The 13,242-nt window shown below is 38.3% G+C and overlaps 1 protein-coding gene across 1 annotated transcript; it reads right to left on the bottom strand.

Moving 5' to 3' along the window:
- Positions 1–8,081: 8,081 nt before the first annotated feature.
- On the bottom strand, positions 8,082–10,827 carry LOC104601132 (putative receptor protein kinase ZmPK1). Its single transcript, XM_010264346.3, has one exon. It carries the CDS (start codon positions 10,721–10,723, stop codon positions 8,231–8,233), a length of 2,493 nt encoding a protein of 830 aa, XP_010262648.1. The 5' UTR covers positions 10,724–10,827; the 3' UTR covers positions 8,082–8,230.
- Between the last annotated feature and the right edge of the window lie 2,415 nt (positions 10,828–13,242).

The raw sequence follows: 13,242 nt of genomic DNA, 5'->3' as shown, positions 1-13,242 counted from the left end.
TCATGAATAGTCAGATCGGATTCAAGTATACCCTGACACGAATCCAATCCAATCCGTTTGCATCCCTACTTTAACTAAAAGAAAATTTATATAAAATAATTATACAACCAACTATGCTTTATGGAATAGAGTATTTGGTGGTTAAGAAACAAGAAATCTGAAAATTGAGTGTGATAGAAATGTAAATGTTAGATGGATGAGTGGCAAAACTAATAGAGATAGGATCAGAAATGAATTCATGTGAAAGAACCTAGGAATAGTTCCAATGGGAAAAAGTAAATCGAGATGATTTGATCACATAAACAAAAGACCATTTACAACACTTATTAGAAAAAGTGATTTCTTACAAATTGAAGGAGTTAAAAATGACAGGGGCAAACCAAAAAGGACTGGAAGTAATAAGAAAATGATTTAGAGCTTCTTTCCTAAATTCATGTGGAACCAAAGAATCAAAAAAACAATAAAAAAGAGCCACTGGCCCTTGAAAAAAAGAACAAGATCAGGTCTTTACATTATTACATATAATACTTAAGTTCGACAAAATAGCAAATATTAATTTGTTTATTTGTGTTTAGTAAGTTGGACTAGGTTAGGTTAGGTTGGAAAATACTTGGCTCCTACCATGTTGGAGGACATGAATCCTATTATAGGCATTTTATACAATAAATTTAAGCGTTAAGGTTAGGATTTAGAGATTTAAGCTTTAGGGTTTAAAGAGTTTAGAACCTAGATTTTAGGCTTTAAGGGTTTACAGGATTAGTTTAAGGATTTAGACTTTATATTATGGGATTTAAGATTTATGGTTAGGGTTTTTAAGATTCAAGGGCTTATGGCTTAAATTTTAGAGTTTAGGTTTTAGATTTTAAGGTTTAAATCTGAAAATGAAAGGGCGGTGGGATGCATGTCCTCCAGGCTCGAATGGGATAGGAGCCAAGTATTGCCCAGTTAGATTGGGTTCCACCTTAATTCTAACCCAATCAAATAACATTGGGTTGGATTAAATCAAGTTGGCCCAATTTCTTCGCTTCTTTATGTTTTAAAAAAAGTTCCCATTTTTTAACTTAGGATCGGTCAATTAAGGTTAACTAGTTTTGGGATTTAGTGTATTTATGACAAAATTATGGTATTTTAAGAGCAAAATAGTTATGTTACACTAAAAAACCTTTGGCCTTTAAAAATGTGTCTTGGGGTATACCGTATACATACATGATGCGGTGCATACATAAATTAATATATACACAACCCAACTTTTCTGATTCAATTTTGGACTAACCCAAACCTAGTTGCACACTTGCACCCATATGATGTTACCTCCAAAGGACCATAACTTTGCCCTTGTTTATATTCTAATGTAAATAATGTAAAGGCTAGTCAACCATAATCTATTAATCTTAATTAAGTCTATTAAGCAAAAAAAAAAAAGAAGGGTCCCAACCTCATGTCATTACCTTGGAGTTTGGGTTAGGGTTAAGATTAATAACAGGGATTCAATAACTCAAGTTGGGCTAGTCAACCATAATCAATTAATCCTAATTAAATCTATTAAGAAAAGAAATTGAACCAGCCCAAGAACAACTCTGTCCCAATCTCATGTCATTAGCTTGAAGTTTGGGTTAAGATTAAGATTAATAATAGGGATTCAACAACTCAAGTTGGGCTAATCAACCATAGTCAATTAATCCTAATTAATTCTATTAAGAAAAGAAATTGAGCCAACCCAAAAACAACTGTCCCAACATTATGCCATTAACTTGAAGTTTAGGTTAGGGTTAGGATTAATAATAGGGATTCAATAACTCAAGTTCGGCTAATCAACCATAGTCAACTAATCCTAATCAAGTCTATTAAGCAAGAAAGTTGAGCCAACCCAAAAACAACTTTGTCCCAACCTCATGTCATTACCTTGAAGTTGGGGTAACGATTAAGATTAATAATAGGGATTCAACAACTCAAGTTGGGCTAGTCAACCCTAGTCAATTAATCCTAATTAACTCTATTAAGAAATGAAATTGGGACAACCCAAAAACAACTCTGTCCCAATAACCTGATGTCATTACCTTGACGTTTGGATTAGTATTAGGATTAATGGCAATATTTTCAAAGCTAGACCGGACTAGAAAAACTGGAAACCGGTCACCTGAGCAGTTTCATTTAACCCAAAAATCGCTTTTTGGCCTAAAACCATTGATTTGGTCAGTGAATTGCTGACCCAGGTAGTTGAACCATTACACCGTTCGACCCGAAAATGGTTTTGGCTGTTTCTTATGTTTTTATTTTTTTTTGTCTGAACAGGCCGTCCATTCAGATCGGGCGGTCAGATTGTTCAACCTAAGAACCAGACCCAGAACAATTCCCTGTCCAGTCCGATTTTAAGAATCTTGATTAATGTTGGGGATTTATCATTCATGAACTCAAGTTAGTCTATGGTTGACCTCAACCCGACCTAACTTAGCCCCACTTGCACCCATGTCTAAGTATAGAATTCTGAACAAAGATTGTTAAATAAAACGAAAACGTCTGTTTGAACAATTAGAATCAGAAAGTGCGCACACATCATAAGAGCTGCAAAGCGGGTTGAGTTGTTGGAGTCCAAATTTGTCTGAATTAAATTTAGATGCCATGCGAAGATTTCTACTCACTTCTTTTATTGAGGGCCTAGAGTTTATATAACAATGAAGATGATGGCGATATAGTCAACCATCCACATAAAATTAGCTATTGTGGTGATTTTTTTAAAGCAGCACCCACTAACCACCATGACCATTGTTACAAGTAAATTCTGAAATGCTGCATCGACAACATGTCATTCTTGAAACGATGCTGCCACAGATTGGGTGTTTACTTCAGTCCTAGCAACCATGGTTCTAATACAATATGAGTAAAGGTGATCATTCCAGCCCGGCTAGCCCAGTCTGTAAATTTCTGGGCCCAGCCCGAAAACAGTTCAAATATATGCTGTGTTTTGAAAGATCACATTAGCACCCCACATGCATATCTCAATGTGCATTGGGAATTGTTATTGGAAAATGCTCCCAATACATGGTTGGCAACAGTAGGCTTCTTATATTTATTTGCGTGCAATCACCAAGCCAACCATCCATCCTACAGCTTCAAAGACTCAGTCCTGTGGTCAAAAGGTCTCCCATACTTCTCATATTAAGAAGTTGGCACATTGTGGTTATCTAGAATTCATATCAGAGGTGCGAAGGATTGATAGGAAGCCCATTATGAGTGCTTTGAGTCTGTGACTCAAGTGTTTAGATTGTTCCTGAGACAATAAAAATTTAGATTTAACTCAATAAGGCTCACCAATTAGTTTAATTTGGCAATTTCTTAATTCTTACTATCAATCATTGGATTTCTGCTTTTGTTGCTGCCAATATAAGAAATTATGCTGGGTTTGGGCGTTTATATGTGTGTATGCATGCATACCGGGTTTGAATTGGACTATAGTTGGGCTGGGTTTAAGCCAGGCTTCGACTACTTAGGGTTAGGCCTAAGTCCAGCCGGAAAAATAGAAAAACCCACGGTTTTGGGCCAGGCCCATCCTAAGTACCAAAAATCCAAGCCCAGAATACAAAAGAAATATAGGTTGGATCAGTCTAAGCTCAGGTTGGGCCGTCTAAGTTGTGCCCCAAACAACGTCGTATAGTATATGGAGTTAGCTGTAGGCTGGTTTTTGTTTGATTCGAATCCAATGTATACAATAGTGTCCACATTCTAGGAGCAGCTGAGTTAGTTCTGAGAGTGGTCAAGTGCCATGCTGCTCGTTAGATGGTCCCAACTCCACAGCCTATCAACTGATCATATGTTATTTATTTATTTATAAATATCTTTAAATTGTATTTTATATTTTTTTATAAAAATGCATATATATATATGATGAAAATAGTTAAATAAATTATTTGTATTTTTTTTTATATAAATGGTTATATTTTTCATTTTAATAATTTTTTTATTTTATTTTTTAAATTAAATCAGATCAGGTCAAATTTAGATATCCAACATCTTTAATGGATTCAAATTTAAATCAACATTTATAAAATTCAATCAAATCTTTGATTCAAAACATATCTAAGATTTGAATTTATTAAATTGAATTCAAATATATCCTAATTCAAATCCTGATCGTTTACATCTCTAAACATAATTTGTAGCTATATTGCCCAATATAGGACCAATAATAATGTGGCTAGGGGGTGCAAAGTTGTTGAACCGCAAATGTAAAGGCTAATAAAACTTCGGGTGGAGTTGAGATTAGTCTCGAATTGAATTCGGGTTAATCTCTCGTTGGGCCTCTTGTTCTTGTTGTCCGGCTGGTTTAATGGCTCAACAGCCTCCGAGATTGTAAGGAATCTATAAAATTTTAAGAATCTCAGACTTATAAAAGGCCCACTGGTTGAGTAGGAGAATTGGGAACCGATTTTTGACTTGGGTTGAATGGTCTGTGGGTATGAGGATGGGCAAGCATAGACATTGTACGAAATCTATAAAATTTTAAAAACAATTAATCCACTACTAATCGGGTCTAAAATTGGTACACATTAAAACAAAAAAAAAGCCCATATGTGATAGAAAATTCAACAAGCAACAGAGAAAAGGTTCTCTTCGATTATTTTATTAGGTCAATGACTGGAAATACTGGTCACACGAATCCTGGCCTGACCGATGCAATTCAGATCTTTACCTATAATAATTTTATCCACACCAACCCATATGACATTACAGCTAATAAAAGAATCTCATCCATGATTCGTGAGGAATGGGCTTCAGTCAGGGCAAAGCCCATTTGAGCAGTTTTTACGCCTTGTATTAAGAATATCTCCGTACTCGTATATTTTATTTCATGGGAGATATTTCCAATGCAAGGTATGGAAAGACTGTTAGAGCCGTGTGGGCACCCATTTGCCCCAATGGAAGCAGATCTGGATTCGTGATGGCATAGATTTCCAATAAGAAAAAAATTCATTAATCCAAGTTGGTTTAATAATTGACTAACATTTATTTCAGTTGAAAAAAATATATAAATCTATTTAAAAATATATATACAAAACCATCTTAACATATTTAATATATGTATATAAATTTTCAAAATTCAAAATATAAATAATATTTTAAAAATATTTAATATATTACAGTCGCAGACAAGTAGGGCAGGAACTTCACGCCCCTGTTTTGGTGCCCTAAAGAAATCTCCATCTCCGATTTGATCAGAGGTGGGGTACCTAGAAAAGACAAGGAAATTGCCATCCCTTGATCCCTGAAGGTCTCCAAACCTTTTTTGGGAGTCTGAACTTGTCTACACACTCGAAAGCGAGTAGAAGGTGATGCCCCAAGTTGCCATGAAGCACTCTGCGCTATTTAACTATGTGTAGATTTTTGGCATATAACCAATAATTAAGGTTGCCTTTGAATAAACTTCAAGATTTGTGAATGTCCCAATTTTAAGATTTGTATTTTGGAGTTAAGAAGTATTTTGGTTTTAGATTCAATTTTATTTATTTATATTTTTTGTTTCTTTGGGCTACACTACAAGAGTAGTTCATCCTTGAAACCCTGGTGTAGGCAGCATTTAATCCCAATTCTCTGCTACAACTAGCGGGAGGCGTTACCAACCAGTCAGTTGACAGCTTCCATTCCGGTTTTAGATTGTTATGATTTTAAAAGCAAATCTTATGAAATGCTTGAAACATTTTTTTTTTTTAGTTTAATTTGTTTTTTACATCTCAAAACTCAAAAATTAAAAACTTAATCAAGCAGAGTCCAAATTGTGACTCGTTCAGTGGTAGGGCATCATATTCCTAGCCGTATTTGGTTACAATGCGAATTTATTTGCAATAATGCAAAATCATGGTAGTGCAAATGATATTGATGAAAATTATGATTTATTTTTAATTTCAAAACTTACCGTATTTTATTTGATTGCAGTACAAATGAAGTAAAATAAAACTTAAAGCAGAATAAAGTAAAACCCAAACCAAAATTAAACCAAAATTTGTGTTCTTTTTATTTGCACTCCCATGCATTTGTATTTGTGCAAATAAAATTACACTCCAACCAAACACAGCCTAAGGCTCAGTTTGGAAAGAGTATAAATACAAATATGTACAATGTAAACACATACAGAATAATGCAAAATATAAAGTTTTGCTCTCTACATATATACTTCTATTTGTACTCTTTCCAGGTTTGAGAAAAGTACAAATATAAATGTATATTTGCACTCTACATATTTATATTTGCATTCCTATCAAACTGAACCTAAAGCATGGAACGAATGACAAAACTATAGCGTCCTTAAATCCTTACCTAAACTAAGTAACAAACATGAAACAAAATTATAAGTCATTTCAAATAAGAAAGAGAGAGCTGCTTCTACTTCTAGATTAGTTCAAATATATTTATAAATTATAAAAAATAAAAACCCATCAACTATTTGTGTATTGTTCATTATATATATTACTAATATTTGTCTTTTTTATTCTTATAGCATTTCTTAGCATTGCCCAACGATACATTTGTTTTGAAGTAAAACCTCATTTTACCTTTATAAAAGCCTCACACACAATAAATTTTGGTTAATAAGATAATGCTTTAATTTTTTCTCACTTTTTATTTCACTTGAAAAATGAAATTAAAAGGTGAGCCAGTGAGTCCTATGGATAGACCCCAACTCTTATGTAGACCCCACCTTAAGCTTCCACCCAAGGTTCAAAGTATTGACACGTATTGGCTTGTATCGACCGGTACGTATCGTTCCAAGACCCCATTGATACGCCCCTATAGTGGGTGTATCGGGGGTCTGACCGGTTCAGGGGGTTGAGGAGCCCTAAACCGGCGTATCGGGCGTATCGATATTTTGAACCTTGGTTCCACCCAGGAAGTCCTACTATTCCATATATGGATCTTATATTTTGGTAATATCTGTCAATCATACCTATCTATATCTAAATATATAATAGAAAGAGGAAAGAAGGGAGGTGAGGAGTCCTCTCACCAAGAGCTCTCTCTCTCACCTTATTTGTCAATGTTTGTATAACATCTCCCCCCATTGATTGGTTGAGTTAGGTAAAAGGGCAAACTGATGTCAAAATGCAAATTTGTAATATCTGTCAGTCATACCTATTTATATCTAAATATATAAGAGAAAGAGGAAAGAAGGGAGGTGAGGAGTCCTCTCACAAAGAGCTCTCTCTCTCACCTTATTTGTCAATGTTTGTATAACATCTCCCCCCATTGATTGGTTGAGTTAGGTAAAAGGGCAAACTGATGTCAAAATGCAAATTTGTCCACCAGTACATGGTGTGAAGCAATTTTCTTCAAGTATAAAGAAATCATTGCTCTTTTCCATGGATTATCAGGTTTTTCTCTCTTTTTTAATGTAGATCTGTTCATGGATAGTTCTAGGTCAACAATAAAATGTAGTAAGAAAGCACTTAGGCTATGTTTGGTTTGAAAGAAAAGGTAGGGAAACCTATACAAGATTTGTAAAGGTTTCCCTATCTTTCCCTTCCTTTCTCTACTTTTTTCTTCAAACCAAAAACAACCTTAATGTAAACCTTTGGTTATCATTGTCAATTCAATTTTGTAATTGCTTTATAGGACTACACAAGCAGCTGGGGGTAGCCTATCTTTCAAACCCTTAATCCCTCAACCTTAGTGGCAGTGGGATTTAATCCTAGGTCTCCACTACAACTAAACAGAGAGCCTCTTAAATAAGCTACCATCGGTTGGTTCACATGCATGTTAAGCCATTGATTTATGTATACATAATACATAAGCTATATAAAAAGGGATAAGTTTTGTTATCTTTGTCAGTTCAATTTTGTAAGAAAGCACTTAAGGTTAATCATTGTTGCTTGAATTGAAGCTCGATTACTAAAAAGGAAAGAAAATTAAATTTTCTATTATGTTATATGGGAAAAACTATAAGTATATACAAATTTTATGGCTTGTTTGGTTTGAAGGAAAAGGTGGGGAAACCTATACAAGGTTTGTAAAGGTTTCCCTACCTTTCCCTTCCTTTTCCTACCTGGGTCACTGCTATGAAGTCTTTTTCTAAACTGAGTAAAATTCTGGACAAGAATTCCCGCCCAGAGTAGGAATGAAATTTTAAGAAATTGTTTGTTCAGATAGAGTTGCAGCTAGAGTTTTATCAAGCAAAGTATACAAGGCATACATGATAGATGCATACAGAATATTTCCATGCACAGAAAGATTTACAGAATGTTTAAAGCACTAGTTTAGGATCGTCTTCACAGTCTAATAGAGTTTGCACCACTGCATCCATGGTTGGCCTTCTGCTTCTATCCTCCTCCACGCAAGAGATTCCTATTTCAATCATTATTGCTGCTTGTTGCTGGTTGAACTGCCCTTTCAATGCCGGATCCACCATATCTTCAACCCATGAGTCATCTTTGCATTCAGCAATCTTCTTCCTCGCCACCCAAAGAAATCTTATGAGCTCAGCCTCCTCCTCTCCATCGACAACCACCCAGTCCGAAAGTCGACTGCCCTTTACAATTTCTAGAATTACAACTCCATAACTATAAACATCAACTTTTGCAGTGATGGGAAGGTTTAGAAACCATTCTGGAGCCATGTACCCCTTTGTTCCTCGGATTCTAGTGAACTGGCAACCAGATCCACCCCTTTTAGACAACTTTGCCAGTCCAAAGTCGGCTATTTTAGGTTCAAAATTGCCATCGAGGAGTATATTTTCAGGCTTCACATCACAGTGGATAACCCACTCCAGACACTCATGGTGTAGGTAAGCTAAACCCTTGGCAGTCCCTAAAGCAATTCTAAACCTCTCCCTCCAATTCAGTAAAATAGCTCCGTTGTTGCTATTATTGCTGGCATTAGAAAAGAGGTAGTTGTTCAGTGACCCATTCTCAATGTACTCATACACCAATAGCCTGTGGGTTCCTTCTGAACAGAACCCCCACATTTTCACTAGGTTCATGTGGTTGACTCTCCCAAATGTAATCACTTCAGCCCGTAACTCTTCTTCTCCTTGAAGCACGTCTCCTAGTTTCTTTACCGCCACCACTCTATCATCTTGCAAAACTCCCTTGTAAACAGCCCCGGAGCCACCTCTCCCCAACTCTTCCTTAAACATTCCGGTTGCCTTCTTCAGCTCAGAATAAGTAAACATCCTAAACTCACTGGATAATGTATGGTATCCGTTCGCCGTCGACTTTGACACCCCATCTCCTCTTCTATAAAGGCACCACCAACCCGATGCAAGGAATAGAATTTCAATGATACCAATTGCAAAAACAAACATGTAGAGATAAACCCATCTTGTCCTTCTGTTGTTTGCATTGTACGTCTGGGAGGAACCCACCTCAACTGGATCAACCTCTTCAGGTCTACAAGTATAATCAGATGTTACGAGAGTAGTGGAAGCAGCTGTCTTTGCTGATGTTAGATTCAAACTTCTCGGCAGTTTCAAATATGCACTGCCTGGAAAATCTGAAGCACTACGCCCATTAAAAAGCGCAAATTTCATATAACAGTTTTGCGTTCCTTTCATTAACCTATAAACAAAAACCTCACAGGAGCAGTTCTCCAAGCAGAGCTTCATGCAGTGTTCTAGCGACGACGACGGTCTATAATCAAGATCATATCCCCAGAAGTCTGTATGTGGAACCTCCACGAATGTGTATTGCTGGGTTTGGTCGCATGTCCAGTTAAATTTGGGCCTGCAACCTTTGCTCCAATCAGACGGGTCAACTATCTCATAACCTGGTGGGCATGAACACTTTGGTTTTGGTGTGTAAGTACAAACACCGTTCCTACCACACAGCCCATGGATATCGCACGGTCGTGGCAGAGCTTCCCATGTAACCGTCCATGACTTGGTTGATTCATCCAAGCTATAGAGTCTAAGATTACCATCATAATCCAACGTTAATCGCCTTTTAATCCCAGAACCCAAATCAGAGGCAAAAAAGTTGGTTCTGTCGCTTGATAGAAAAGCACCCATGTCGTCAAGTAGCGCAATCCTGCTGCTGTTGTAATTTGTTCTGCCATTCTCAAATATGGTGAAATCAGGGTCAGGCCAATACAAGCTAGAAACCTCAGGCCCATCATACATTAACCTCAACACACTGTCGCTGTCGAAGTTGAAAGTGAAATAACCCGAAGCATGAGTTCCAATGGCCATTGCAGAGACCAGTTTGGTGTGTCTGGTGAGGGGTTGTGAAGGAAGAAGAGTATCAGTAGGAGAGTCAAAGCTTTGCCAAAGGATTTTACCAAATGGATCCTTCAAAACGAGGTTCCCCGTGTTCAAGAGTTCGGCTTTGTCCACACCGGTGCCGGTGGTGTTGGTGTTGATGAACCAGACAATTGAGCCATCGACGTCGGTAAGGACCATGGTGCCATCTCGTTGCAGCGAAACTCTGGAGCCTCGGCCGTTCACTGGATGCTGTCGGTTGGCCGTCCACACCACGGTCCCTTGACTACTCCCTTCTTCAGAGTTGGTGAACCAGATTGAGAAACTAAAACGGTTGTTTGTTCCAAATCTGTAAAATCCACAGGTAAAGGTTTCGTCGGGGGAGGTGAGTAGGTCCGAAAGGTAATCTTCAACTAACAGAGAAGATCCTTTGTACATGAAATGTTTCTTGGTCACCGAGGAGGCAAGAGAAGAGTAGGAGGAGATAACGAAGAAAAGAATTGCAATGGAAAAGATGGCGGGAGAAGGAAATGGAAATCCCATAATGCGGCCTGCGGAAAGAAGTTGCGAAATTCTGGTTTAGGAGAAAAACTGGTGCAACCTTTCAACCGTAATGTAATGGACATCTTTAGGAAAAGAAACATGGTGATGGTGATGTCCCCTTTTTTTTGTACACAGACCATCACTTAAAAAGCAACTTTTGGCAATGGCCAGAATATTTATTATGTTCTCATGAAGGTGCTGTCGGACTTGGTCATCAGAAGACCATCCTCACTTTCTCACAGTCCCCTGCAGCCGTGACTGGGGAATATCTCCTCAACATAAAACATACAAAATATAGGGCTGTTCACGGGTCGGGTTGGGTCGGTTTACTGTGGTTTTTCCAACCGACCCGATCTAGTCGGGTTACCTGACATAGAAACCAAAATCGATCCAGTGTTAAGCAAAACCGACCTGGTCGGTTTGAGTCGGGTCGGGTCGGTTTCGGTTCTAAGTTCATCCCTGTGATAAAATCTTGATAATTTTAAAAACAGTCATAAATTGAACATCATTTCAACTATCTTCTATGATAAAATTTAAATGAAAAGTTAATCACAAAAGTTGTTCATTAATCACTATTCACTAATCCAAAGTTTCTTGCAACCATTCAAAAACTAAGTGGCCTAATGGACTTTGGAACTTCATGTTTGAACTAGAAACTAAGTCGGTTCAGTTCGGGTCGGTTTCTGTTTTCTTGTGTGAAAACAGAAACCGACCCGAATCATCGGTTTAGAAATTTGCACAACCCAAAACCGACCCGTATTGATAAAAACCCGGCCAGCTCAGGTTGGGTCGGTCCGGGTTGGTCGGTTTGATCGGATTGGGCCTTCTTATGAATAGCCCTACAAAATAACGAAATATTCCCAATGTACGACTATAATAGACTGTGAATTACATTTCGTTGAGATGAAATCCACCTTTTATAAATATTTTGACAGTTGTCAGAATATTTGCTAAGTGGACTCATCCTTTTAAATTTGAAAGTCACATTTTCACTCGAACTTTAACCCTCGTTTGTGCAACACTCAAAAGTGGTAAACAATTTGACAAGGAAACGGAAACAAAATTTGATTTGTCGTGAGTTGCGGGCGATGTTCCCCGCCGTGTATTGGGAACATTTCCCAATGATAATCTCAGAAATGATGATGTCATCATTAGGAGATGTTCTCAATACATGGTGAGAATATACTGTGGAACGTTGTGAGGGGCAATCTTGTGGGGGTTGATTTGAACTCGTTGCGGGCTGTGAAACTAATGATAAGGTTATATGCCCGTATTTAAATACACGGGGTTTGCATCTTTATGGTGAGGCTTATGAATTTATTATTGGCGTGAATCTACTGATCACAACGCAATGGTATCATGTACTATATAAAATACAAGATATATTTCTAATGTGCAACTAAATGAAAGTCGCCAGTGGTTAGCAGATCTGAACTCATAGTCACTTTGCAGATCTATTCTGCTACATAACCAATCAAGAGTGAACTAGCACAAACTCATTGATTAGTGATGGAGCACAATCTGGATGCTCCTAGCTGGAGGATGATCTGGAACTTGGCTGCATGGCGAGCTGGTTCGGTCTGCAAAACAATGAAACTCAAAGAACCCGAGGTGGCTAACCCGACGAGGTTGCTTCGATGCGTAAGTTAGTATTACAAGCTGAAAGTTGAATGATAAGTGTACTAGTGATCAAATAATCGCGCATACCTTGACCTTGGGGTTTGAAGTCCTTATATAGCTGAGTCGTCATGGGACTCACGAAACGACTCCAGGATCCTCGGCCCGTGTGGTTAGGATCCGTCCGCCCCGGAAGAGAGGTAACGTACTAGTCAATGAAGTGTATCACTACCTTCTGATCTGGGCAGGATGAGGATAAGGCCTTCGGTTTCGTGGCGTGATCCCGGGGGGTTCGGAGTCCATTGGGAAGCATCTAGAATCGAACACGTGTCACCTCGGTACATGGGCGACGAAGTGGCTTTTGGTTCCGATCTCCCGATCTACTAACGAGGCTCTCCTCACTGAGTTGTCATCCTGTTGGCAGGTCGCATCCACGTGTCCCTTCCTTACTAGGTCGGGCCAAATCACCCTTCATCAATTGCCCCCCACTCCCCGTGCCAGGGGTCTTGACCCGGTGCGGGGAGTTCACAACAAGCCCAGGTGGATTTGGCACGATGACTAGATGGTACGTAGGGCGGTTCTTCGGTTGGTTCTACAAGACCACTTGGCTCGACTAGGAAATGTTCCAGATCACGTATCGGCTACGCGCAGATGTCACGCTGTTTATAAACTCTGCGGACGTCAAGAAACACACTCAACCAATTTCATCCTCGGGTAGCGTGTAACCAATTTTCATCGGAGCCGTCAGATTGTGCAAATCACAACCGTTGATCGTTGAATGTAATGGCTTATAAATAGGGGCCGAATGACCCATTTTTCTTGCCATAAACTGCGTGATTGAACCCTTTGAGATCGCATTCAAGTCTTTCAACTCGGTGCCTTCTTCCTTTGTATCCGAGGTT

The sequence above is a fragment of the Nelumbo nucifera genome, chromosome 2 (assembly GCF_055504915.1).
Source record: "Nelumbo nucifera cultivar China Antique chromosome 2, China Antique-T2T, whole genome shotgun sequence".
In the NCBI taxonomy this organism is placed as follows: domain Eukaryota; kingdom Viridiplantae; phylum Streptophyta; class Magnoliopsida; order Proteales; family Nelumbonaceae; genus Nelumbo; species Nelumbo nucifera.
Note: the sequence above shows the minus strand (reverse complement) of the source record. Positions and strands in the feature narration are given on the sequence as shown.

Excerpts from the sequence above, each read along its gene's own strand:
- LOC104601132 (XM_010264346.3), bottom strand. The coding sequence starts at position 10,723 with ATGGGATTTCCATTTCCTTCTCCCGCCATCTTTTCCATTGCAATTCTT.